This window comes from Muscardinus avellanarius (assembly GCF_963383645.1).
Source record: "Muscardinus avellanarius genome assembly, chromosome: 3".
NCBI lineage: Eukaryota > Metazoa > Chordata > Mammalia > Rodentia > Gliridae > Muscardinus > Muscardinus avellanarius.
In genome coordinates, this window is record NC_137788.1 from 133,089,055 (window position 1) to 133,115,929 (window position 26,875).

At 41.9% G+C, this 26,875-nt stretch overlaps 1 protein-coding gene across 3 annotated transcripts in view; it reads left to right on the forward strand.

Moving 5' to 3' along the window:
• Positions 1 to 26,875, forward strand: part of MAP2K5 (mitogen-activated protein kinase kinase 5) — a gene marked incomplete at both ends in the record, with an annotated part of 273,181 nt that overhangs the window by 72,304 nt on the left and 174,002 nt on the right. For all 3 annotated transcript variants that reach the window (XM_080690438.1, XM_080690439.1, XM_080690440.1), the window contains one exon: positions 22,700 to 22,739. In XM_080690438.1, coding sequence (XP_080546564.1) covers positions 22,700 to 22,739 — 40 coding nt within the window. The remainder of the gene's footprint in view (positions 1 to 22,699; positions 22,740 to 26,875) is intronic.

The window sequence follows — 26,875 nt, forward strand, 5'->3', positions numbered from 1 at the left end:
AAAACAATTTATTTTAGTTATAGGCTGGAATTAACATTTAATTCATTGTAGTAATATGAGTTATTTAATGGAAATTAGAAGCTCGTATAGTTATTTACATAAAATGAGAAAGTACGTTAAATGCTCTTTAGTTATCAAAATCTTTCAAAACATGGGATTTCTGAGACAGACAATAGAAAGTGTTCTTGATGGAAGAAATATGATCTTGTGCCAGAGAGCAACATTTCGGTCAATGGGAGACCACATGTGCAAGGGCAATCCCGTAACGTCTCCTGACAGACACAGCAGTCTCAGTCCCTAAGTACCTTCTGTGCTGGTTGTACAAGGAGAAGATTTTCCAGTGACCCATTTCTCAGATTGTACTCCATTCTCAGAAATGCTTTTGAGAACCACATAGTGCCCAGAAAACTGACTTCTCCGACACCACCAACCTGGACGTGTCAAACCAACACCGAGAGCAGAAGGCCTGGCCCCAGCTTCTCATGCTGTGTCAGTGACCACCACTCCTTTATACTTTTTACCCTGACACACATATTATAAATTAAGAATCATTTTTATATTTATTTATTTATTTATTTATTGCTGGCCAGGGAATGGAGCCCAGGGGCATTTGACCTCCCAGCTACACCCCCTACCCTATTTTTATTCTTTATTTTGAAACAGGGTCTCACTGACTTGCAGAGGGCCTCACTAAGTAGCTGAGGCTGGCCGCGAACCGCGATCCTCAGGTCTCAGCCTCCCAAATGCTGGGATTACAAACGTGCGCCACCACGCCCGGCCAAAAGTAGTTTTTAAATGGTTCTGATATTGACCTACGGACTAGGGTGACTGATTTATTTTGACTTTAAATTTCCAATCAAATGAAGAGCCTTTTCCTTGCAGCCAAGATCATATTTTAAGCAAGCAAACAAGACATCATCCTAACACACAATTAAATACTCACATATAGAGCTGGGTTGCGCTATTGGATCATGTGATACACGAGGATATTAATGTTTTCCAAAAATCAATGAGTATTTGTCAAATAAAATTAATTATGTATGTCTCCCTCGCGCGCTCTGTTAGCGTTCACCGTTACAGGTCCGTCTCACTCAGTAATGTGTATTGTATTGACTGGAACCTGGAGAATAAACCTGAGCTCGCAAGTCTCCCTCTGCACCTTTCCCACGTGTGCTTCTCGTTCCTCTCCGTGTCTCTGCCACTCCACACGTGCTCAAATCCATTATGGCAATGATGGATTATTGGCATCTAACCAACACGACAGGATGTCACAGGTCTCTGAGCAGAGATTTTCAGACTCTGTTTCCACCCAAATTAACTATTATTGGAATAGTTTATTGAGATTGAAGTATTGATCATTTTTTTGCTAACTGTGGCTTAAGGGAAGGAAAAGGAGGTGGTGGTGATTTTGAAAGATACTAAATTTCATTTTTTAAAATCTCATTTATTTAGCCCTTCTCCTTCCTGTTTTATAGCCCCTATAGTTTTATTGCTTGGAAAAAGGGTATCTTGGCTTTATTTTTATGACAGTATAATTATACTTCAGAAATGCACTTGATTACTATGGGTAACAAAATTGTTCTAGTGTATTGGTTTGGCCGATATTGCTATACAAACAACTTTTCAGTCAATTGAGTCTGGCGAAAATCAATACATTATGGTAATATTTCAAGTAAGAATTTGCTGAACCTAAGTGTTTCAACACCATCTCCTTTCAGGGACAAATAATTTTGAAATGGCAAGACTGTTTTCTAATATTTTATTCTTGCAACAAATGCTTTCTTTATAAAGAAATTTAAAGCCCCCAGAAAATGTGCTTGTGAACAGGTCAAACATTACATTAACACAAATCTGTTATTATAGGATGGGAGAGATCTGGTTTCCCTGAAATCTCTCCTCTGGCAGCATTAGGAGAGTTTAACCTCTGGGTTTGACTCACCTACAGTACACCTCTTTGGGATGCATGGTCTGTTTCTGGTGTAGCATTGACAGAAAGGTGTGGACAATTTGCACGGCACCAGAGGAGCCTGGACAGGTAGCAAAGGGCCTGAAAATGGTGCCTCTTCCATCCTCCTTCATCTATTTGTTGAGCAGCCAAGTTCTGAGTACGTGTGATGTTGTGGCCCCTGTGTCCAGAGAGATGCCCCAGGTGAGCACGGACTCCAGGGGCTAGCTGTGTGGGGCATAAGCCCTGGGGCTGGGAGGGAGTGAAGACCTGGCTCCCTCATCAGGAAGGATCAGGAAAGGCCTCGTGGAGGAACTGATACTTGAGCAGTGGTCGTGGAGTTGGCTCATTTGGCATCTTATGAAGCCTTCAGGTTTTCATAATGGCAGACTTAAAACCTGCAGGGGCTGGGCGTGGTGGCGTAAGCTTATAATCCCCGTGCTTGGGAGGCAGAGACAGGAGGATCGCGCTGGTTCGGAGCCAGCCTCTCTGGCTTAAGAGATCCTGTTTCCAAATAAAAAAATAGGTCTGGGAGTGTAGCCCGGAGATGGAAGGGCTTCCAGGAACCCCAGTACCACAAAACAACAACAACAAAAAAACCCTGTAGGGCATTCCTGTAATCAAACAGGTTTGCTCTGTGTTCTTCTGCAGGCTAGACACAAATCGCTTGTCTTGAATGTCTGTGAGTCTGCCTTTGGTTTGCATGAGGAGTGTTCTCCTCCCGTTTTCTCTGCTGGACAGTCCTCCCTGTGGGAGTCTTCACAATGCCCAGTGGTACCTTACCTACTGTGGGCTTTTAGTGGACGTTTCCAGAACTAACTTGCAGACGCAGGTCCTTCACAGTCTCAGGAAGAACCCACTCTTGTTTATTGAGAGGCAGCTCTTCCAGGAGGTGAGCTCCCCCTACCATAAGCAGAACGACCTGCCTGGTGTTTAGAATGTGGAAAAAGAATTCCCCCTAAGACCTTGGCAGGAGATCATCACACAGGCTTCTCCTGAGTCTAAAGTTCTGGAACCAAAACTGCCACTCAGCGACCAGGAAAATCTATGTCGGGTGTTACCGGCTTTGTTTTTTCAAGTTGTCTTATTGTATATTCACTTATTCACCAATCATATATTTACCAAGTGTCACTGTTTGCCAAAAAACCCCTCTGAGCACATGCAGTCCAGCAGTGAAGGAGACGGTAAAGGTCCGCTGCTCCTGGTGCTCACAGCAGTGGGCCAAAGCTGGTAATCAAGGCCATACAGATGCATGCTGGAGCGAGATGAGCCCAGGCCTCGCAGTGCTACAGGGAGGTGCTTGGAGAAGGCGCATCTCAGGAGGCGATAGTTGAGCTGAGACCTGAAGGACCGGAAGGGAGGAGCCACCTAGGGGAAGGCCTGCGATGGACGCAAGTGTGTTTTGTAGGGTCGGTGTCGTGGAGCAGAGTGAGCTCAGGGCAGGTGGGGTGAAGCACAGGCTGACCCTGGAGGTCTTGTCGTTCTTGCTGTGGCATGCCCAAGGTCAGGTTACGAATAGGACTCAGGTCTCTGACACCTGGATGAAGCTGGGTTGTTGGTATTTGCCATTCATGCTCTGACTTTTGTTATTTTTCGCCCAAATTGGTTTTGAATATAAAATATACATTAATATAAATTCTTAAAAGCAGTGATGAACCACATCCAGTTGATTAATTTTAGAGGCTCCTTAGTAGATGTTAATACAACCATTCCTTGGCTGACAGCATAACTTGCTATTTGGTCTGTCCTTTGGGTCTCTTCTCAAACATGTAGAATTTAATAATTGAATTCCTATATTAATCGTAGAGTTGTGTTAATGGAGGTGGTACATTTCTTGAATTCTAAGACACAGTATTTGATGTGTTAGAAAATTGTAGTCTCTTGGCTGGCATATCACACAAGCAAATATCTGTATACCGTAGCATCTAGGGCATTTACTTAAATTGCTTTTTTGGAAAATAATTCACTAGAAAGTCCAAAAGGCATTTACCGTGTATAACTTTCTGCCATGTTTTTTTTTTTCTTCTTCTTCTTCTCTTTCTTCTGTCATTGGTTATTTTGATGTAGGAGAACATGTTTCTGTTAAATTGCTGCCTTCCTGGAGTGAAATATATGTAGGTTCTGATTTGTACACTAACACTGAACTGGAGGAATAGGTTAGTGAACTAGAGGTGGAAATAGCAATGAAGATTTAAATAGTACTATAAAGTTTCTAAAAGCAGGTTTTTTGCTTTCTAAATGTGACTTTGCATTACATTATCCTCATAACCCTAAAATTTTTCTAGTTTTTCTTGTCAGTATTGCAAAAAGAAAGAAAAGAATGTGTACTATTATTGCTAAAAGCTCAGTTCATGGGTTTTGTTTTGTGAATTCAAATAATGAAGTGAAAAAATGTTCAGACAAAATTAGAACTTGCTTTAGGGCACAATCAATATAGCATTTTAACAAGCTTAGTGTATTTGGAAAATATGTATTGTGCAAGGTTCTAAAACATACTGATTCTATTACGACTGCTAACTGTAGCAGCAAATGTAACAATATACTTAGTCAATAAACATAAAGCTCTGATTAAACCATAATTAAGTTTTTGAAAAGTTATCTAAAAACTATGAATAAAATATACTTTACATTGTCTCAGCAACAAAAAAGTATGTCAATGAAAGTTTATAGTGTTAGAGAAATGATACATGGGATAAAATTACAGAGTGAATTTTTACCATGAGCATATGTACTGAGTTAAATTTGTGTATACCATTTACTTTCTCTCTTTCAGCTTTTTTTTTTTTTTTTTTTTTTTTTTTTGGTGGTGGTACCGGGGATGGAACCCTTCTACCTTTGGGCTACATTCTCAGACCTATTTTATATTTTTATTTGGAAACAGGGTCTCTTAAGCCAGCAAGGCTGGCTTCAAGCCTGTATGATCCTCCTGTCTCTGCCTCCCAAGCATGTGCCACCACACCCGGTCTTTTTCAACTTTTTTTTTTAAAAGATAATTCTTAGTGAACATTTGAAGGACACAGCAGCTGGGGTAGCTGACAGGGTAAATGAGCAATTTCCTTGTTAATTTGGGGGCCCAAGTAAATGGTGCACCAAGATACACCCAAGACCTAGAGATGCCCGGAGTCACAAGGGCTGCATTTTATTTCCATAGTGGGCCACCATCACATGTCTCAGGTGATCGCCCACCTCACTGGAGTGTCGCCACACATAGTAGGTATCATTTGACAGAAGAAGAGGTAGACATGAAGCACAGGTAAGTGGATAGATAGGACCACCACCAAAACCCAGGCTTTTTTATTTCTTTGCCCATTCCCAGTGCCTTGATTTAAAAAAAAAAAATTGTACTTTGGTTCTATGAAACACTTAAAATAAACAAAGTGTGTGTAAGTTTAAGAATTTCTGCCAGTTTTAACTAGATTGGGCTGGGGGATACTGCTCCATGGTAGATGTTTGCCCAACATGCAGGAAGCCCCAGGTTCCACCCCCAGTACTGGAGAAAGAAGAAGAAAAAGAATTTTTGCCAGCATTTTCTAGCAAATATGCTACAGCTATGTTTTATATTTTTGCTTTTTTGCATCAGGCACACATACCTTCCCAATGACCCATCTGAGCAAATAGCTGTTTTCCTCCCTCCCTCCTTCCCTGGACTTGTAATTTTTGCAGTGACCGATCGATCTAGGGTCAGAAATGCTGATGCTGGTCCTGATCCCCTGTCCCTTCAGTGCTGTTCTGGATATTTTCTCTTTGGTAGTTTTCTTTGCTCTGATTTTGTGGGCGTGTTTGTGAATGTATTTAGATAATCCTTGGATCTTATTGATGTTTGGGCTTGCAGTTTTTATGAGACAGCTAGTTCTCTTCTTCCCACGTAGACCTCTCCCTGCTCTCTCCCACTTTTCTTACTTTCAAAATGTATGTGGTACCATTATGCCTTACTGTCCTAAATGGATTGGAGAAGAGCATCTTCCCTTGACTGATCTCAGAGGACTCGCTAAAGCAAAATGTTGCCTAATATTTTGAAGGGGAGCATTCTAACACTGTAGAATGCTGGAAGCCACCAAAGAGATCTCAAACAGAACATGGTATTCTCAGAAGGAACACTTGCAAACACAGCTCCCCAGCAGAGGTGTGGGGCTATGCTCGGAGGGCCCTCGCATTCCTTGCCGCTGGTTTTGAGATGACTATCCCAGATGGTGCAAGGTGTGATGAGAGTTGGCATTGTTCAGTTTTTATGTTAAAGCAAAAGTCTCTACTGGTTTATGTTGACCCTGCCCATGTGACGCACATTCCACGAAGTCTGTTATGCACAAAAGTGCCCAAAATGAAGATTAAGTGCCTTTCTGCAGCCTGACAAAAGCCATTCCTTTGCAGAATGGTAGCTGCAGTGAAAGTAAATAAATGAATGGACAGCAATCACAGCCTAGTTGATGAAACTGTTCAATTAAAGCACAGGCATTTACATGGTGTAATTTCCCTAAATTGCCAATGAGCCCCTTTAGACACAACCAGTGTTCAAATTGATTTCAGCATTGATTTTGGCTGAAGCTGATAAATTTCTGCTTGTTAGTTAAAGTAATTTTGCAGAAGACTTTGTACTGCAGTATTGAAGTGTTCATTTAGCTGATGGTTAAAAGAGGAGTTATTTACAGAGGCCTCTACTGTTGTTCTGAGATGGGACAATTCCCCAATCATCTTTTACTTTTAATTTTTTAGGCTTCAGTATACCAATCAATAGGTGATTGAAACTGATTAAAACTTATCCAACCAGCTGCCTATGGCAGTTTAATTAGAAGCTGGATGATTCTTAAATTAAAGTTGTCTTATTTTCATTGCATAGCTATCTTCCAGAAGAGTAAGGGCCTAACGGTGCTGAAAACGTGAAAGTTTGGCTCTGTTAAGGCCTCTCACGAATGCTAAATCACTCAGTAGCTATTATGAAAGCAACTCAGAAATGTCTCCAGAAGCTTTTGGAGACTAGAAGGAATAACATGCTTACTTGTCAGCCAACAAATTGATATTTTCAGCCAGCGTGGTAGTGCATGCTTGTGATCCCAGTACTTGGGAGGCAGAGACAGGAGCAATGCAGGTTCAGGGCAACTTAGCGAGATTCTGTTTCAAAATAAAAAAAAGAATAAAATAGGGCTATGGGTATACTCAAAGGCACAATGACCCTGAGTTCCATCCCCAGTAACACACACACACACACACACACACACACACACACACACACACACGTTGTTTTCAGGCAAGGGGTAACTTATATTGTAAAGATGCCCGTGAACGACCAGTTATTTGCGGTATGTATCTTACTGCATAAGTAAGATGAGCACTTGAGCTGAGTGTTAAACACACACTGCAGGGTGGCACTGTCCACCTTGGTATCCTGCACGTCTTCCCCTGGGCCCCTGGGCATCATCAGCTTCGGATATTTCTTATTCTGTCTTGAGGTCTTGATTAAATAAATCTCCACTTAATGCAAAACACATATTTTCACATAGGTCCATGTTGACTTTTCTGCAGCACTGTGGGCAAGATTATAGGAGAGAGACTCTCTCCCCCAACCCCCAAACTCCCCCATACTCATTTTATCCAGTGTGGGATCGTTTCTTGTGTTTTTAATGGAAATGGATTAATATTTCTGTCATAGGGGACATATTACATCTGGTGCTACAGGGACGAGAACAAATGGCTCACTCTGCAGAGGTGCGTTTACTCTTTGACCCACTAGGGTGCCATTTAATGTTCTAGAAGAGGTAATTTAGTAAATTGTACCCCAGTGGTTTGAAAAAGTTAATGCAGCTGAAAAGTGAGTCATTCAATCGATTTTCCCCCATTGCTTTTTAAAAATCAGTACTGACCAGAGAGCCTTGAGACACCAGCAGTACAGGATCTAGAAGCCATCCGAGGACGTTCAGCGCTGGACCTGGCTTCTGTGGGCCGGAGTCCACTCCCCACTCCAGCGTTTCTCAGAGAGGAATCTGAAAGCTCAGTTAACTTCCCCGAGTCCTGGATTCCTGGTGTACAGTGTGGGGATAACATCCACCTGGCAATTGGGCAGTGCTCATAGCTTTTTTGTATGAAAATACAAACCAAGCCCAATAAGGTTGTTAATTAGTAATAGAAGAAGAAGGTTTTCTGAAGTAGATGTTTTTGTGTCTGATTTTGGAGTGTGACTTCTCGTTAACTTTCCTAGAAACCATGAGCGGAGATTACATGTCATCAAGCCATTTCAGGGGAATTTCCTGGCTAGTTAATCCTCAGCGTACGCTGGCTTTTCCTAAGTGTATTGTCTAACACTGCACATCTTCCTTTCTTTTTTTTCCCCCCTTACTAGGCTTTTTATCTCTGGCCCCTCTGCTTGCCTGTTGCATTCTTTCAGAACCTTTGATCAAGAGATCACTATGACTGTAATTTCCCTGATCTCAAAGGTATTTAGGACATATATTAAAAGACATCACTCCAGTTAATGTGGGGAGTGTTAAAGGTCTGAACCAGGCTGTGTCAACTTATAGAAGAAATATGAGGCAGTGACGACCACGTTAAGTATAAGGCAGGTAAAGGGAGCGTATAACCCAGGCAAATAGAGAATAAATACCAAGCAGAGGGCTGCGCTCCCTTTTCTCTGACCGAAAATCTTTCTAACCCAGCCAAGTTCCCCATATCATATGTTAGGTTGATTTATGAGCCCTGCTACAATCAGAATCTTGAAATTAATATCTGTAACCTAATAACATGTTTGATTTGATGCATAAACAGTCTGGGGGCCCTGTTGCTTAGCCACAAATTATTTTGCAATCAGTAGTCAAGCATCTGTAATGGGCTTTTAGGCAGAAGGAAAGTTGGCATAGACCACATTTGAACTAGTACAGTTTACATAAAAGCTTCTTTTTACAACTGCTGTTTACTTTGGATTTTCTATTTTAACAGCTAGAGCCTGGCTAATGTGTTTATCTATTATGGAAGGCAACAACTGTCAGTGTTGATTTCCCTGAAACTATTTGATTTTTTTTTTTCCTGTGGATGGCTATGGCTATTTTAGTATGTGATAGCAGTCCTTAGAATTTCAGAGCCTATTAGCCCTAAACATGTTAGTAAAATCTACCCTTGAGAAACCTGCCGGGTGAACAAATCTCTAAAAAGACCAAGCAATAAAATTTCATTAGTCGAACCACAACTAGTTTACATTTGGTTGTTGAAAACATTGTGCTGCCGGGCATGGTGGTGCACGCTTATAATCCCGGCGCTTGGGAGGCTGAGACAGGAGGATCACACGGTTCGAAGCCAGCCTCGGCTACTTAGTGAGGCTCTCAGCAACTTAGTGAGACCCTGTCTCCAAATTAAGTATAAAATAGGTCTGGGAGTGTAGCCCGGAGGTAAAAAGCTCCTGGGTTCCATCTCCAGTACCACAAAAAACCAAAAACAAACAAACAAACAAACAAAAAAACATCATTGTGCTAAAGGATGACATCCAAAAGATTTAAAAATTAATCTCATGAGATTAATGTTTTGTGCATATTAATACTCACATGTGTTTATGTACTTTTATTCAGTGCAGTAGCATTCTGCTTTTCCTATTTGCATTAGAATTATCTGGCGCTATAACCATTTAAAATAATGAAATGTGTCGGGCGTGGTGGCACACGCTTGTAATCCTGGCATCTGGGAGGCTGAAACAGGAGGATTGAAGTTCGGGGACAGCCTCAGCAACTTAGGCCCTTTGCAACTCAGTGAGACCCTGTTTCAAAATAAAGAATAAAAAAATAGGGCTGAGGTGTCACTCAGAGGTAGAATGTCCCTGGGTTCCATCCCAGCCCTGCAAAATAAATAAATAAATATAAAATAAAATAATGAAATGTGATCAGTTAAGGATCCCAGCTTAAAGTATGAGAAAAAAGTGTCATGTGGGTATCTCCTTTCTTTTTGTTTTAGTTTTCTTTTATGCAAGGCTATAAATTATATTCTTTGTAATGGAAAAACTTGTAAAGTTAGAGAAAGACTTTCATCTTTTTTTCTAACTTTACATGAAAGCACAACTAAATTCCTGGTAAATAAATAGAATGTCATATAAAGAGGAAGGAAACAAACCTCTGTTAAGTATAGAAACTTATAATTGTACTTCATTTTGGCTTAAAGGAATGTCATTTTGTGGGTAAGGAAGTACATTTAAGAATTAAATCTGCATATGACCGTCTCTTTCTGTGCTAATGAGAAGTTAAGAGTTGCGTAGATAATTAAAGTGGCTAGCTAATCAGAAATCTCATTTCAGAGAACATTTTTTGTCTCCTCCCTATCAAACTTTTTGTCATAATGAATCAGATCTGAGAGAGCTTTCTCTTTTACCTTATAGTCTTACCTTGGCCTCTGAAAGCCAGACCAGAAAGCTCCTGGGCTTCCGAGAGCAGAGAGGCACAGAATCCAGGATGTCCCCCAGGCTGTGAAATAGGTGTCTGAAAAACAAAGACTTTTATTAAGAGAGCCGTTGCTGTCTCTGCAGCAATCCAATAACAACAAGGGTATTTATAACTTTTATTCTTATTTATTTGCAGTACTAGGGATTGAACCCAGGGTCATTCTCCCTCCAAGTTATACCTTAACCCTTTTTATTTTTAGTTTGAAGCAGGATCTCACTAAGTGGCGAAGGCTGGCCTCGAGCCTGTGCGCCTCCTGTCTCATCCTACCAAGGATTGGGATTACAGGCGTGCACCACTGCACCTGGCTATTTTTCTTTCTTTTCCGTTGGCGTTGCTCACTTTCTTTCTTCTCTCCTACTTATCTATCCTCTAGGTGACCCAGGGAGCAAATCAAAAATCACCTCCTTTCCTGCTTACTAGAATAAGACTATCTATTTTTAACTCCTGGCCATTTCTTAAGCCAAATCCTAACAGTTACTTTCAGTATTTCAGTGACTGGAGGATGTCCTCAGGCTTCCACTCCATTTGGAGAACTTCCCAATAATTGATAGCATTCCATGGATAACCTATAGGGTAGCTGTTGTCCCTGTCTTCACCAACCTCCTTTGAAGGGTGTTATGTGTGAAGCAGAACTTCCATCGATGGCATTTAGTTCCCGTGTTTTATGAAAGAAAGTCCCTCACCTCCCCAGTCCAGTGCCAAGACTCCCAGACGGTTGTGTCAGTGTTCCTGTTTTGCCATCGAGGTTTGATTATTATTAAGGCCTTTTCCCCAAGAGGTAAAAAAAAGGGAAGGGTATTTCTATACTCACTTTGTTGACCATTTAGCGACTAAATTAGCACTTAGACCATACTGTGGTGTCAGTTATGCTGAAATCTGAAATATTTGTGTCAGATCATAGGTCAGCTTCCCATTCTGAAATCGCACCCAGCCTCAGATGACTGTAGTGGCACAGATGCTCCCTATTATGAATTCTTTCTGCTCTCAATTTAAAATAATTTGATTTGAATGTATTCAGAAGCTAATTCGCAGAATAGTGCCACAGAAATGAGATGCCTGCTTTAATTGTATGAGATTGTACAAGCTTTATCCGAAAATATATGATCAGCTCTAGGTTATTTATTTTGTGAACGGGAGTCAGCTGGGACGATTCATACTTTTTTGGTTCTCTTAGAATTTGAAATTCTAAGCATAAACAATTTTGGTAAACATTGTAAAATACAGATGCAATTGATCTCACACATGACATCAATTTGTGTGGGAGTCCAGATGTTGGAATGTGAACACAGGTTGCTTCTCCATTCTGTCCTGTGTGGATGTAGGACTTTTTAACATTTTCAAGCTTTCTTCTTCTCTTTGCTTTTGATGATTCTTGTAAAAATTCGATTTGTTCTTTGTAGTGATGCCTCTCTTGAGTAAATTCTCATTAGGAGTTAGGTAAAGGTGAGCACATCTGTAACGTTGCAGGTATTGAACTAGACCCATCTTTAAAATATCAAAGAGCAGATCATAGGACGCTCACACTCGTCCGTAGGCGTTGCCGGCCTGTGTGTTTGAACACCCACTTTGTGCGAGGTACTTCATTGGCGGTGAGGAGACGGACACCCGCGTTCAGGGCCTTGGGGGTCTCCGCAGGGGGTCTCCGCAGCGTCCTCTCTGTGCTCTGCCTCTCCTTCACCGTTTCCTTCTTCCTCCTCTGACCCCTGAATTTAGATATTCTAAAACACGAATCACCTCTTAGCACTCTCCTGCTGCCTCTGTATTCCAAGGCACTGTTCCTTCTTGCTAGTGTCATTCACAGCAGTCTCCCGGTTTGTACCCTTGCTCTCCTAACTACGACTTCTTCACCCAGCAGCCAAAGTGATCTTGCGAAAATATTAGCTTTCTTCTTCCACTCATGACTTCTCATATCACTTGGAATAAAACCCAGCGGCCTCACTGCGGCCTGAGGGTGCTGCGCCGTCTGTCTGCCCACCGTCTCTGACTCATCTGCCCCAACTCGTCTCCTGCTCATTCCACTGGCCCATCGTTTCCACCTCGGCCTCTGCACTTGCTCCTTCTCGGCTGGAATCCTCTGCCCCCAGACAGCAGGTGGCTGTGCTCCCCATACCTTCCACGTCTAAGCTGGGAGAGGCATCCCCTCACCGTCTCCCCAGCCCTAATGTCCTAATGACACGTGCTTAATCTTGGTCGCTCACTGCATTCTTACCTTTATTCTCTTTTAATGCACTCCCCCTCACCCTGACATACTGCATTTATTTATTTTTGTCAGTCTTCCCCATTAGAAAGTAAGCTCGGTAAGAGCAGGGACTTGTCTGATTGGTCTCTGCTGTATCCACACCAGTCGGCACACTTCCTGGTAATCAGAGATGTACGTTAGGTTTGTATGTGGTATACCTCTGAGCTACACCCCCAGCCCTGTTTTATTTTTTAGTTTGATACAGGGTCTCACTAAGTTGCCGAGGGCCTTGCTAAGTGGCTGAGGCTGGCTGCAAACCTGCGATCCTCCTGTCTCAGCCTCCCAAGTACTGGGACTACACACATGCACCCCCGCCCAGCTGCATTAAGTGCTCACTAATTATATAAACTAAGTATCCAAGTGGATAGATATTACACTGTGGTAGAGGTCTGGCATATCAGTCATGAACACAGAGTAATTCTTTAAGCCTCTAGGAATGGTTAGTTACTCCTTTTTTCCTTTTCCTTTCCCTTTCCTTCTCTCCTTATTTATAAACTCAGAAATGTTTCAGTATCTACTGTGTGTCAAGTGTTGTGGAAGTTACCATGTTGACCGGGCTGCACAAAGTGACTATGATCTGTGCTCTCATGGAGCTTAAAAGTACAGTGGCGCATGCTTGTAATCCCCGCGCATGGGAGGCGGAGACAGGAGGATCGCGCAGGTTCGAAGCCAGCCGCGCTGGCATAAAAGACCCTGTTTCAAAAATATAAAATAGGTTTGGGAGTGTAGCCCGGAGGTAGAAGGGCTTCCAGAAACCCCAGTACCACCAAAAATAAATAAATAAATAAAAAAATACAGGGGCGAGCCGGGCGTGGCGGCGCATGCTTGTAATCCCAGCACTCGGGAGGCTGAGACAGGAGGATCGCAGTTCGCGGACAGCCTCAGCTACTTAGTGAGGCCCTCCACAACTTAGTGAGACCCTGTTTCAAAATAAAGAATAAAAAGTTGAGCAGGGATGAGGCTCGAAGGTCAAATGCCCCTGGGTCCCGTCCCCAGACCCACCAAAAAGAAAAAGAAAAAGTACAGGGGCTAAGGCTTGGGCTAAGCTGGCAGTGTAAGGCGCCTGTGTTTGTGTTAATTAACATGAATACAATTGTGCCAAAGTCTTAGCTTGAAATTGTAGATTAATCTTCCTCTTATAAACTTTCTCTGTTTCTTAAATGCACTCTAGCTGAAGTCGTTTACATCTCTTTCCTCTTTCCCACATCTCTTGTTGCTGTTTAGGTTCTTGCTGGCAGCATCTCTCACTAGGTGACTTCAACAGCTTTTGAAATGTTTCCTCTCTGTTCTTCTTTCTGGTAGGAATGTGCTCGTCTGCAGCTGGAATAATGGTGTTTGAAGTTAAGGTCTGATCATATCTCTACCCTGTCAGAAACATTCAGTGACTTTGTACTGATGAGCAAATTGTGCTCAGAAACAATAATAAAAGCTGAAAGTACTTATAATCCCACCTCTTGGGAGGCTGAAGCAGGAGTATCTTAGGTTCGTGGCAACTTAGTGAGGCCTTTTGCAAGTTAGTAAGACCCTGTTTCAACATAAAGAATAAGCCAGGTATGGTGGTATGTGCCTCTAATCCCACTACTTGGGAGGCTGAGACAGGCATCAACCTATCAAGACCCTGTTTTCAAATAAAAATAAAAGGGGCTGGGGGCGTAGCTTGGAGGAGGAATGCCCACTGAGTTCAATTCCCAGTGCCACCAAATTAATATAATATAATATAAGGCTGGGAGTATAGCTCAGAGGTAGAATGCTCCTGGGTTCAATCCCCCAGCAGCAGCTGAAAGGCAATATCCTTATAAGGCTGAGAGAAAATAATTGTCTTAGATGAATGAGGACAAAGTTGGGCGTGGTGGCACACACTTAATTCCAGTACTTGGGAGGCTGACAGGAGGATCACAGGTTTGTGGCCAGCTTCAGCTACTTAGTGAGATCATTGCAACTTAGTGAGACCCTGTTTCAAAATAAAAATAAAATAGGGCTGGGGGTGTAGCTCAGAAGTAGAAGGCCCCTGGGTTCCATCCCCAGTACCCCCCCCACACACACATACACAAAGAATGAGAGCAAAATAAACACACATTCAAAAATGAAAAAAATGTGTGTGTCTGCATACACTTGCATGCACATGTGCATATGCATAGAAAAAGAAGGTGGAGGATGGGAGTTAGTTTATTACTGAGGGAACTGTCTTAGAAAACAATAGATTTTAATTGAATTCAAAAGTAGTAAAATGAAAGAAGGGACACTTTTTTGATAACCCTGAATATGCAAAACAACAGTATCGAGTGATTTATGAATATAGAAAAAGATTATTAACATAGGCGAAGTTAGACAAAAAGACTAGACAAAACAATTAGTAAGATGAGGAGAGCTGATTAGAATTAGAGCACACTAGCCGGGCGTGGGGGCACGCTTGTAATCCCCGTGCTTGGGAGGCTGAGACAGGAGGATCGCACGGGTTCGAAGCCAGCCTCAGCTACTCAGTGAGGCTCTCAGCAACTTAGTGAGACCCTGTTTCCAAATAAAATATAAAATAGGCCTGGGAGTATAGCCTGGAGGTAGAAAAGCCCCTGGATTCCACCCCTAGTACCACCAAAAAAAAAAAAAAAAAAAATTAGAGCACTCTAAGATTTTTATATTGTTTATGAGAAGGGTAGAGATAATAATTTCATAGTTTACTAAGTAATATATGATTTATGATTATAATGATTTATAATAGTTATAATTATTGTAAATGATTGTATGTAGAGATTTTTAAAAAATAATAATTGGATACAATGAATAACTTTCACAGTGTTTTTTAGTTCCATGTGTCCATTCACATCTTAGCCAAAGTTCTTAATTCTAATGAAACCATTGCTTATCTATTATCTTGGTACATTTGAAAACAACCAAAATGAGCTGTTTCCTAGAAAAAACAAAAAATTCTTTAAAAAATAAAAATCAACCTATTACAATTAAGAAAGTCCATTTTTAAAAAACAAGTATCGCCGGGCATGGTGGCGCACGCTTGTAATCCCCGCGCTTGGGAGGCAGAAACAGGAGGATCAGGCAGGTTCGAAGCCAGCGGCACGCGCTGGCTTAGGAGACCCTGTTTCCAAATAAAAATGTAAAAATAGGTCTGGTAGTGTAGCCCAGAGGTAGAAGGGCTTCCAGGAACCCCAGTACTACCAAAAAAACCAAAAAAAACCCAAGTATCTATATAAGTGTTTCCTGGGATAGCATTAAACACTGGTGATGCCGCAGTGGACCAAAAAACCAAAAGGCTCTATTTATGATGTTTCCTGTTGTGGGAGACAGATCATAAATCAATAAGGTACACTGCACTGCATGTTCATAATCCTAAGAAAAATAAAACAAAGGGAGAAAAGGCTGTTTTATGTAGAAACACTAACAAAGTAACAGCAGACCTGAAGGAAGGGATGGAGGAAGCCGGTTATCAGAGAAAAGTGGTCCGGGCCTGAGGAGCCGGCACAAAGGCACCAAGGCGGGGCGTATTGAGTGGAGCAAAGTTAACTATTGGTGATACAGAAGACTGGCAGGAGCAGAGGTCAGTGCGGCAATGGGAGCAGACCATGAAAGCCTCATAAGCACCTCTGGTTTAATAGGTAGACTCCTACCCATGAAGGGGGATGATGATAGTAACTTCTCACACAATTGTAGCATCAATTAAATGCAAGTGGAATTTCTTTGGAAAAAACTGTCCAAATGATAGACTTTTAAATTTTTTCCCCCCAGAAAGTATGGAGCATTTACAATGAGTTAGCACTTGTGCTAAACATAAAGAATAGAAAGAAGAAGCAGGCGTGGTGGCACACGCCTATAATCCCAGTACTTGAGAGGCTGAGACAAGATCGAGGCCTGCCTCAACCATTTAGTGAGGACCCTATTTCAAAGTAAAAAGTGAAAAAGGTCGGGAGTGTAGCTTTGAGGTAGAATGCCCCTGGGTTCAATCCTTCAATCTCTCCCCCCAAAAAGACTAGAAAGATCATTAAGGCAGGCAGCATTCATTGTCCTGTGTGGCACAGACACCTTAATTTTTTGCAGTGTGTTGGGGGCTATGATAGGACAGCTAAAGTCGGAAAATACAGGAGAGAAACCTCAGCCCATTATTTTATAGGGTCTGTAGGAGGTGATAGGTGTTTTAGGGTAGCTTATATTTCCCTTTTCATTAGCTCAAGGAGAACGAAGCATTGGCTTTCTCACTTAGCGACAGCAGTTGTCAGATGGTGTTTCTGCCAAGACAAACACATGAATGGGGAGCTTGTCACAACTGTCTGTGTGTAAATAACTTAGAGTTGTGGGCAAAAAGTAAATATGGTAAGAAATCCAGAAATTGAATCGTGGCATATCTGGAGCATTTCAGAGGCCGTTTTAATTCTGTCTTCAAAGTTGGTTCATCAAGCAGGCATGGTAACTCACTCTGGTAACCTTGGTATGTGGGATTCTGAGACAGGAAGAACGCAGGTTCGAGACCAGCCTCAGCGACTCAGCAAGACCCTGTTTCACAAAACGGGGGTGGGGCTGGGGCGGAGCTCAGAGGTAGAGCACCCCTGGGTTCAGTCCCTAGTACCAAATAATAGTAATAGTAATGATGATGATGATTAAAGAAGGAAAAGGAGCTCAGAGGTAGAGCACCCCTGGGTTCAGTCCCTAGTACCAAATAATAGTAATAGTAATGATGATGATGATTAAAGAAGGAAAAGGAGCTCAGAGGTAGAGCACCCCTGGGTTCAGTCCCTAGTACCAAATAATAGTAATAGTAATGATGCCCTGGGTTCAGTCCCTAGTACCAAATAATAGTAATAGTAATGATGATGATGATTAAAGAAGGAAAAGGAGCTCAGAGGTAGAGCACCCCTGGGTTCAGTCCCTAGTACCAAATAATAGTAATAGTAATGATGATGATGATTAAAGAAGGAAAAGGAGCTCAGAGGTAGAGCACCCCTGGGTTCAGTCCCTAGTACCAAATAATAGTAATAGTAATGATGATGATGATTAAAGAAGGAAAAGAAGAAGAAAAAAAAAAGATTTATTAGATGTTCATTTATAGAGCACAAAGCCTGACTTCAGCATGGAGATATTCTTGCCCTTTCCGTCTGTTTTAGCAGGTTTTACTCTTAAAGCACTGGACTGTTTAACAAACCTTGTAGCTTCTGAACCTCAGAGGATGCTTGTTGAGTACCAGCTTTTGCCCTCAGTGCCTGTCCCTGCACCCCCACAGCTCTGCCATGTTGGGACTGCGGTCCTGCCACAGAGATGTGGTGCGGTTTACTAACAGTCTCAGCCCCGAGTGAAGAAGTGGCAGGGCTGGGATCAGAACCGGGCATGTCCTCAGAGCCCAAAGCCTCTGCTTTCCTGCCTCCCAGGATAGATCGGCAGTGATTGCAGAATGTGTCCTTGCCTGGGGAGATGTGGATGTGCTGGTCCTTAGCTTGACTGAAATAAGTCTCCCTTTGTACATTTTGAGCTGTGTGTTTCACTACCCTAGAATACAGGCAAGAAAATCCAATGACGACCACGCATTTCCTGTAGATCCTAACACGGTTTCAGTCTTGGCTTGGTCACTGACTGTGTGAGCCTGGACAAGTTATTTAACCTGGCCTTGGGGTGTTTCTGCTGTAAAAGAAAGAAGATTAGACCTGACCATTTTCTGTATATTCTACTAGCTCGGTTAACTCTGATTCTGTACCAAGAGTAAAGACTGAGAACAAATTCTTTGTTTAGTCATCTAGAACCTATTGTTCCAAAGGAGAAAAGGAAGTAAGGACCTGGGCTAGAGCCCCCAGCACTACAAGCAATAAAAAAAAAGTAAAGTATGGATAGTAAATGTTCTCTTGTGTTGATTTTGCTTATTTGTTATTTTACATATTCAGAAATTTATGCCAGGCCACTAGCTTTTGCCATTTTAAAGTTTATATATTGTGTGGCCAATTTTAAGGCTAGGACTCTTCCCAGAGGCCTGTGCTCATCACAAAATGGAACACCGAAGACTAAACACTAGAAATACCTCATAAAAACACTTCCTCCATGCACTCATTGGAACAGGTAATTACTGTGGCAACAACAAACTAATTTGAAGTGTTAGCTGTTAATTAAAACATTGCAGAGGTGTATAGTTGTCTTTTGGTGTAACTGGAGCCTCTATTCAAACTTCATTAATCACTTTACAGTTAATGTGTTGAGGAAGGTCAAGGCAATTGAGACGCAGTATCCAATTGAGACGCAGTATCCGTTGAAAGTAAACAAATTTCTTTCTCCAGGTAGATGCCATTTGCAAAGTTCGGGGATATACCCGACTCCTGCTGGCATTGCCTCTGCCATCCGCCTCTCGTCCGTGATTAAATGTTAAATCGGTCCTGTCATTGCCCTGTAAACCAAGCCACACTGCGGCTTTAGTGCTCGAAATCGAACCCAAACTTCCACGGATGAATTAGCGTGCGTCATAATTAAATCATCAAGCCTCCGCTCTTAATTCATTTGGAAATAGAAGACCTTTCTTTTGGAAAAGAGATCGGCTTTCTTGACAAGCTAATTAAGCTGCCAAACTGTCCAGTATGGAATATATATTAGACTATCTGCTAATCATTCCCTATTGCTGCAGCTGGTCCCAGAAGTCCAGGTGTTGCTTACTCAGAGTAACAACGCTGCTCTTTTTACAGCTTGCAAATCCTTGTGTACACGTTCAACTAGTTCTCTTCATAATTCAGTCCATGGTTAGTGATTCTAATACACACTATTTTTTAAAAGTTGAGAGTAAAAGATGTGGCATAGAAGGGGAAAATATACACTTGAATTAAATCTTATATATTATATGGAATAATATTATTGATTCCCCAAATTCATTTCAAATTAGTGTAGTCTAACAACATCTCTGCCAAGTACTGAGAAAAATATGGTATAAGTTTTTATATCAGTTTATTGCATGGATTTGGATAGTGTCATAAATTGTGAGTTGAAATATAGGTTTACAGCCGGGCGTGGTGGCGCACTCTTGTAATCCCCGGGCTTGGGAGGCGGAGACAGGAGGATCGCGCAGGTTCGAAGCCAGCGGCACTGGTTTAAGAGACCCTGTTTCCAAATCAAAATATAAAATAGGTCTGGGAGTGTAGCCCAGAGGTAGAAGGGCTTCCAGAAACCCCAGTACCATACAAAAAAAAAAAAAAAAAGAAATATAGATTTACATTGTAAAAGTCTGATATGAACATAGTAAAGGGATCATTTGTTTTAAAAGCAGATTAAGCTGGGCATGGTGGTGCAGGCTTATAATCCTAGCATTTGGGAGGCTGAGACAGCTGGATCTGGGTTCAAGTCCAGCTTCAGCTACTTTGCAACTCAGTGAGACCCTGAGACCTTTGCAACTCAGTGAGGCCCTTTGCAACTCAGTGAGACCCTGTTTCAAATTAAAGAATAAGATGGGCGTGGTGGTACATGCTTGTAATCCCTGCGCTTGGGAGGCAGAGACAGGAGGATCGTGCAGGTTCGAAGCCAGCTGTGCTGGCTTAAGAGACCCTGTTTCCAAATAAAAAAGTGTACAAAATAGTTCTGGGAGTGTAGCCCGAAGGTAGACGGGTTTCTAGGAACCCCAGTACCACCAAAAATAAATAAATAAATAAATAAATAATAAAAATTATTATTATAATAATAAAGTAAAATAAAATAAAAATAAAGAAAAAATAAAACAGGGCTTGGGGTGTTGCTTGGAGGTAGAATGCCCCTGGGTTCCATCCCCAGTATTGCAAAAAAATTAAATAAATAAATAAATAAAACCAGTATAACCTAGGATTTCCACTTAGAAAAAAATTTTTTTAAATGATTGTTTTTATAAACATCATTTACATATACTAAGAAGGCTATTATTTAGGGAAAATCTTTGGACACCAACACAGATAAAAGAATTTTTTGGTAAAGTGAATTGTTGCCACCTAAATTTTATAGTCTTGCCTTTCCTTCAAATGAGATACATTTCCATTTCAATGCAATCAGCTGACATAATAAAAGCTAAGTTTACCTTCCTCGATTGGTTCAACTTTTGTTTACTCAAGTAGAAAAGTGGAATGAATAAGTTCTTGTAACATGAACATATGTAGATACGTGTGTATTTTCCTAGTGTTGACTATAGGCTTTTAATAACTAAACCATTTTTATAAGTTAGCAACTCTCAACACATTTGTCAGTGATTTCTCAACTCTATAAATTTCTTAAAAAATCATTGAATCATACCCTAAAACTGGTGAATTTTATCATATGTAAATTATACCTCAATAAAGCTGTTAAACATTTTGACAGAACAACCAAATTTTTTTGTTAAAACAGCAGAAAATTATATTTCCATTTGGTAATAGTGGAATGTATGTTTTATTTTTATTTTAAGAAATGAGCAGCCAGGCGTGGTGGTGCACGCTTGTAATCCCAGTACTTGGGAGGTGAGACAGAAGGATCTCAGGTTCGCGGCCAGCCTCAGCTACTTAGTGAGGCCTTCTGCAATTTAGTGTGAGACCCTGTTTCAAAATAAAAGAATAGAAAATAGGACTGGGGGTGTAGTTCGAAGGTAGAACGCCCCTGGGTTTAATCCCCAGTACCGCAAAAAAAATAAAAAAATAAATAAATAAATAAATAAATAAATAAAAGAAAGAAAGAAAAGAAAAGAAAAGAAAAAAAAAAAAAAGAACTGAGCATAAATCTTGATAAAGATATTGAGGAATCCCTGAGACACCAACTTCTTCCCACTCATGGTCCTTAACCCGGTCAGGACAGCTTAATTCTCGCCACTCACCAGGTGAAAGGAGGACCAGTCTGAGCTTGGTTCATTTGTCCTCTACAGAGCAAATTTTAGTTTTTCCAAACTAGTTTGCTTCTTTGTATTTTTATGGGGTTGCAGTAACAATGCTTGTTTATATTATGTGGCTTGTTTTGAAATTTTTATACAAGGCAGTTTGCTTCTAGATAATGGTCAGAATATATCATCCCTGTCATGTATGTGTAGTAAAAGAACACATTTCATTTAAACACAATAGGATTTGAGTAGTATTTTACTTCTAAGCCTTGTTCTCTTTTTTTCCTAAATGAATGTGTTCATATTTATTTTGTCATCCTTTTTCTTTCTTTTCTTTTTTGTGGTACTGGGTATGGAACCCATGGGTGTTTTATTTTACCTCTGAGCTACAACCCCAGCCCTATTTTTTATTCTTTATTTTGAAACAGGGTCTCACAGGGTTGCAGAGGGCCTCACTAAGTAGCTGAGGCTGTCTGCGAACTGTGATCCTCCTGTCTCAGCCTCCCTAAAGCTGGGATTGCAAGCGTGAGCCACCACGCCTGGCTCTCTTTCTTTTTTCCTTCTTTTTTTCTTCTTTTTTCCTTTCTTTATTCCTTCCTTCCTTCCTTTCTTTTTTTCTTTTTTTTCCCAAGTGTTAGGATCAAACCCAGTGCCTTGGGCCTGCTAGACCAGTGCTCTTCCCCTGAGCTACCACTCCCAATGCCTATGTATATTTCTCTGTTTAAAGTTATAGTTATTTCATTGTATCTGGTACTTTGAGCCTTCCTTCCTCCCTAAGGAAAAGATGAGCCACATGCTTGAGTTTTATATATTTACATTATAATTTGTATTATAATCTATAAGTAATCTGTGTTTTGTGATTATTTTAATGAAACATAGTGATAGAGTTTATCTGCATATGTAATGAAAGAAACACCAGAAACCTTCCATTTTCTATGCCTCTGTACAGTGCTTGGACTGTAGACACCCCCCACCCCCACACACACGGTGCTAATCGCAGGGATCTGGAGCCTGAGACCTGGGTTTGAGGTCCAGCTCCCCACACTCACTCGCACCACTGGGCATGCCGTGTGACTTGCTCTCCTTCAGAGTTTTCATTTATGAAAGGACGCCAATACCAGCATTACCTTGGAGGGCTATCTTCAGGTACGTATCACTTTGTAAACCATAACGCTCCACAGAAATGCAAATGACTAATGGGATCGATGTTCTTTGAAAGTATCACCTGTGTCTCCGTGGCTGCAGAAATGTTTGGGTCAACATTTATGTCCTTTGACCATTTTATAAATCGTTTAGGGATCTCAAGTAACTTTGTTATTCATTTCTTCCTATAGAGCGCATCATGTCCCCAGTGGGAAAATCCTAGCTGTAAAGGTAAGCTTTGTGTCTCCTTCATGAAGTTCTTTGTGCTCACAGCTTTCCTTCCCGTTAGCCTGTCGAGGTCTTGTCAGAGAGGAGACGCAGTGTGTAAGGTTCAGATGGTGGGAGGGGACCTGGCCCGGCGGCGGTGTCGTAAGCATGGCTCCTGGCACTGGGGCTCTCGTGGTCAGGAAGAGGCCACTTCCTTCCTCGGCCTCTGCAGACCTCCCTCGCCACGGCCCTGCGGTGCAGCGCAGAGCCTCACCATGCCTGCGTCCCTCTTCCTCCCTTCCCTGCCACAGCCTGCACATTGCTGTATCCTGGTGGACATTGTCCCCAAACTCTACGTCTGTCATTTTCTGTTCTATTCCCTCTGGCCGTGGCCTTCGATCAGGCTCGTGCCACCTCCTACTTGGACTTTTGAAATAACTCCCTACCTGTACTTTCAGTCTTTTTCTTCTTCCTTGTACCTTTTACTCTGCTAAGGACTTGAGAAATTAGATCACAGATCTAAGCCTGTGACTGTCTTGCCTGCCCGGTCCTCAGTTGTATGTATCAAAAAGCATAAGATGGCTGCGCGTGGTGGCGCACACTTGTCATCCCAGTATTTGGGAGGCTGAGACCTGAGGACTGCGGTTCGCGGACAGCTTCAGCTACTTAGTGAGGCCCTCTGCAACTCAGTGAGACCCGGTTTCAAAATAAAGAATAAAAAATAGGGCAGGGGGTGTAGCTCGGAGGTCGAATGCCCCTGGGTTCCATCTCCAGACCTCCAAAAAAAAAAAAAAAAAAAAAAAAAAGCATAAGATGTCTGCTTTGATTCTGAAATGCCCGAGGCCCACGCTCACCAGTACAGTTGAGCCATACAGTAGGCAGCAGCCCGAGACTCTTCTCACTCGTTCCCCTCCCATCCCTGCCAGACACCAAGATGCCAGCCCTGCTATGCACAGCACTTCGGGTTTAATCTTGGCTGTGGCTGTTGGTGCTTGGTCCTCCCATTATTTCAGATCTCAGGCGTTCCTAATGGACCGTCATGAATTGTCCCTTCAACTAAGCCCTTTGCAACCTTAAGTCCTCACCCCACTGAACCCCACTTTGAACACAGGCTTTGGCTAGCCATCTGGTGGGGTCCTCTGCGGACTGGCTCTTAGCTCCCTTCATAGGCATTCTCTGCTTTACCCGCCTGCCTGCTGTGACCAGGCTCTGGGCCTTTAGTAATTATCTTTCATTCTTACAACTGCAAAGGGTGTGGGCATAATGTAGCATCCCTGTAATCCTGGTACTTACAAGGCTGAGACAGGAGGATTGCAGATTCAAAGCCAACCTCAGCAACTTAGTGAGGCCCTGTTTCAAAATAAAAGTTAAAATAGGGCAGAGGGTAGAATGCCCCTGGGCTCAACACCCAGTACCAAAAACACAAAGCAAAACCCAAACAAACAAAAAGGGCTGCAAAGTAATTCTGCCAATTTTAAATTTGAGAAGACCGAGTTTAGAAAGCAGAATTGTACGAGGTCACGGAGCTGGGAGAGGAAGAGTTAAGACTTGAGGTGCAGTCCACCCTGGTCCAGAGCTCTGCCCTGCTCTCTACTGCGTTAGTGCAGCTCCCTGCCGTCACTCGTCCTTGCTTCATCTGCCCTCGAGCTTCCTCTCCAGGACGCTTTCACAGCTCCACAGTGAGGAGCGGCTCTTCCCTTAAACTGGCATCATTTATAGTTCTGAATCTTTTACTAAGGAAACTAAAGCAGAGCAATTGAATTGCAAATAGTTATCCCTTTTATTAAGGTTAAACTAAGACTAAGGCTCGGCTCTCCTGACTGCTAGTGCATTCCAGGGTTCCTTTTCTGTATCCCTTCTCGTACATCACCTAGAATGTGCGACGTGGCGTCAGCAGGTCTAGTTTTAGTAACTTAAATAGCTCGTGGTGAGGTGGTGCAACAGATTTCCCTCTTGGGATGTTTTCTTTGATTCTCCAACTAGAGGTCCACTGAATTACCAAACTAGAAAGGACCTTAGAGGTCATCTGCCATTGCCCCCACATTTTACAGAGGAGGAAGCTGAAGTGTAGAGAGTGCCCAAGGTAGGCCCGTGGGCCCAGGCTCCATCCAGGTCTTCCCCGACCTGGCAGCTCCAAGTGCAGCTCTGTGATGCCACCGTGCCACTAGGTTGCCTTTTCTTCTGTTTTTTTTTTTTGTTTGTTTGTTTTGGCAGTACTTGGGATGGAACCCAGGGGCATTCTACCTCCAATCTACACCCCCAGCCCTATTTTTAATTCTTTATTTTGGAACAGGATCTCACTAAGTTGTGAAGGGCCTAAGTAGCTGAGGTTGGCTACGAGCATACGAGCCTGTCTCAGCCTCACAAATGCTGGGATTACAAGGGTGCACCGCCACACCCGGCTCTGGGTTGCCTTTTCTCCACCGCCTGAGTGCCTTTGTTAGTAGGATAACACCCCCACCGAGGTGAACACTAGTTCCTGCCTATTTGGTTATTTGTTCCTTTGATGTCAAAAGTCTAAGATGGTTGCTAAAAAAATATTTTAAGATGGTCGCATCTAGGTTATTTACTCCAAGAGAGAGGAGCGATGCTATAAATCATCCCCAAACCTATCAGTATTTGGCCTTGCAAAACACATTATACATTTTTCATAATTTCATACATTTTGAATTATTTTAACATAGGCTAATGTTAAATTCTTGCGCACAATTACTTTGTTAGGAATTGCAAGGGCCAACACCTTTTCTGGAAAGGATTAAATACAATTTTTCAAAATGGACATGTTTTACAAAGTAGAGACTTTTGTAAATGAAAATAGTTGAGCTTTACAAATACACTGTTCACCATACTGATTATTAAACTGGCTTTTGAGCAAAGACTTTATTGCATTCTCTTGGTAAGCCTGGATTCTGTAAAATCACAAACTCCATGTTCAAACAAAGTTGAATGAATGTTTAATGTAAGTGTAGATGTGATTATTTCGATTAAACTCTTTGTTTAGCCGGGCGTGGTGGCGCACGCTTGTAATCCCCGCGCTTGGGAGGCAGAGACAGGAGGATCGCGCAGGTTCGAAGCCAACTGTGCGCGCTGGCTTAGGAGACCCTGTTTCCAAAATGAAAATGTAAAAAATAAGTCTGGGAGTGTAGCCCGGAGATAGAAGGGCTTCCAGGAACCCCAGTACCACCAAAAAAAAAAAAAAAAAAAAAACCTCTTTGTTTAATCCTGAGCTTCTTAATAGTCAACACAAGAGCCAGGCGTGGTGGCGCATGCTTGTAATCCCCGCGCTTGGGAGGTGGAGACAGGAGGATCGCGCAGGTTCGTAGTCAGCCTCGCTGGCTTAAGAGACCCTGTTTCCAAATAAATAAAAAATATGAAATAGGTCTGGGAGTGTAGCCTGGAGGTAGAAGGGCTTCCAGGAACCCCAGTACCACACACACACAAAAAAATAGTCAACACAAAACCATGTACCTTATATAATACTCATAATCTGAGAAAAAGAACTATAGCATTTCTTCAAAACAGTTGTTCATTAATTCTTAGAAGTTTGTTACTTAACTTGCAAATATTTGAAGGTTTTCTAGATATTATTTTCTATTATTGATTTTGAATGTTATTTTTTGTTTTTGTTTTTTTTGTTTTGTTTTGTTTTTTGGTGGTACTGGGGGTAGAACCCAGAGGCTTTCTACCTCCAGGCTATACTCCCAGACCTATTTCATATTTTTTATTTATTTGGAAACAGGGTCTCACTAAGTTGCTGAGAGCCTCACTAAGTAGCTGAGGCTGGCTTTGAACCCGTGCGATCCTCCTGTCTCAGCCTCCCAAGCGCGGGGATTACAAGTGTGCGCCACCACGCCCGGCTTCAAATGTTATTTTATTGTGGTAAAAGGATATATTTTATATAACTGGAATCATTTTTTAAATTTTGAGGTTTTTTTTTTTTTAGTGCTCAAAACATGATCTTGGTAAATGTTCCCTGTACATATGAAAAGAATATATAGTCCAGAAATGTAAAAGTGTTCTATAAATGTCAACTAGATTCAGTTGGCTGGCATCACTGTTCGAAATTTCTACCTGTCCTATGAATTACTGATGGAGAAGTACTGAAATCTGCAGTTGTTGCTTTACCTGTTTTTTCACTTACACTTCTACCATCTTTTATT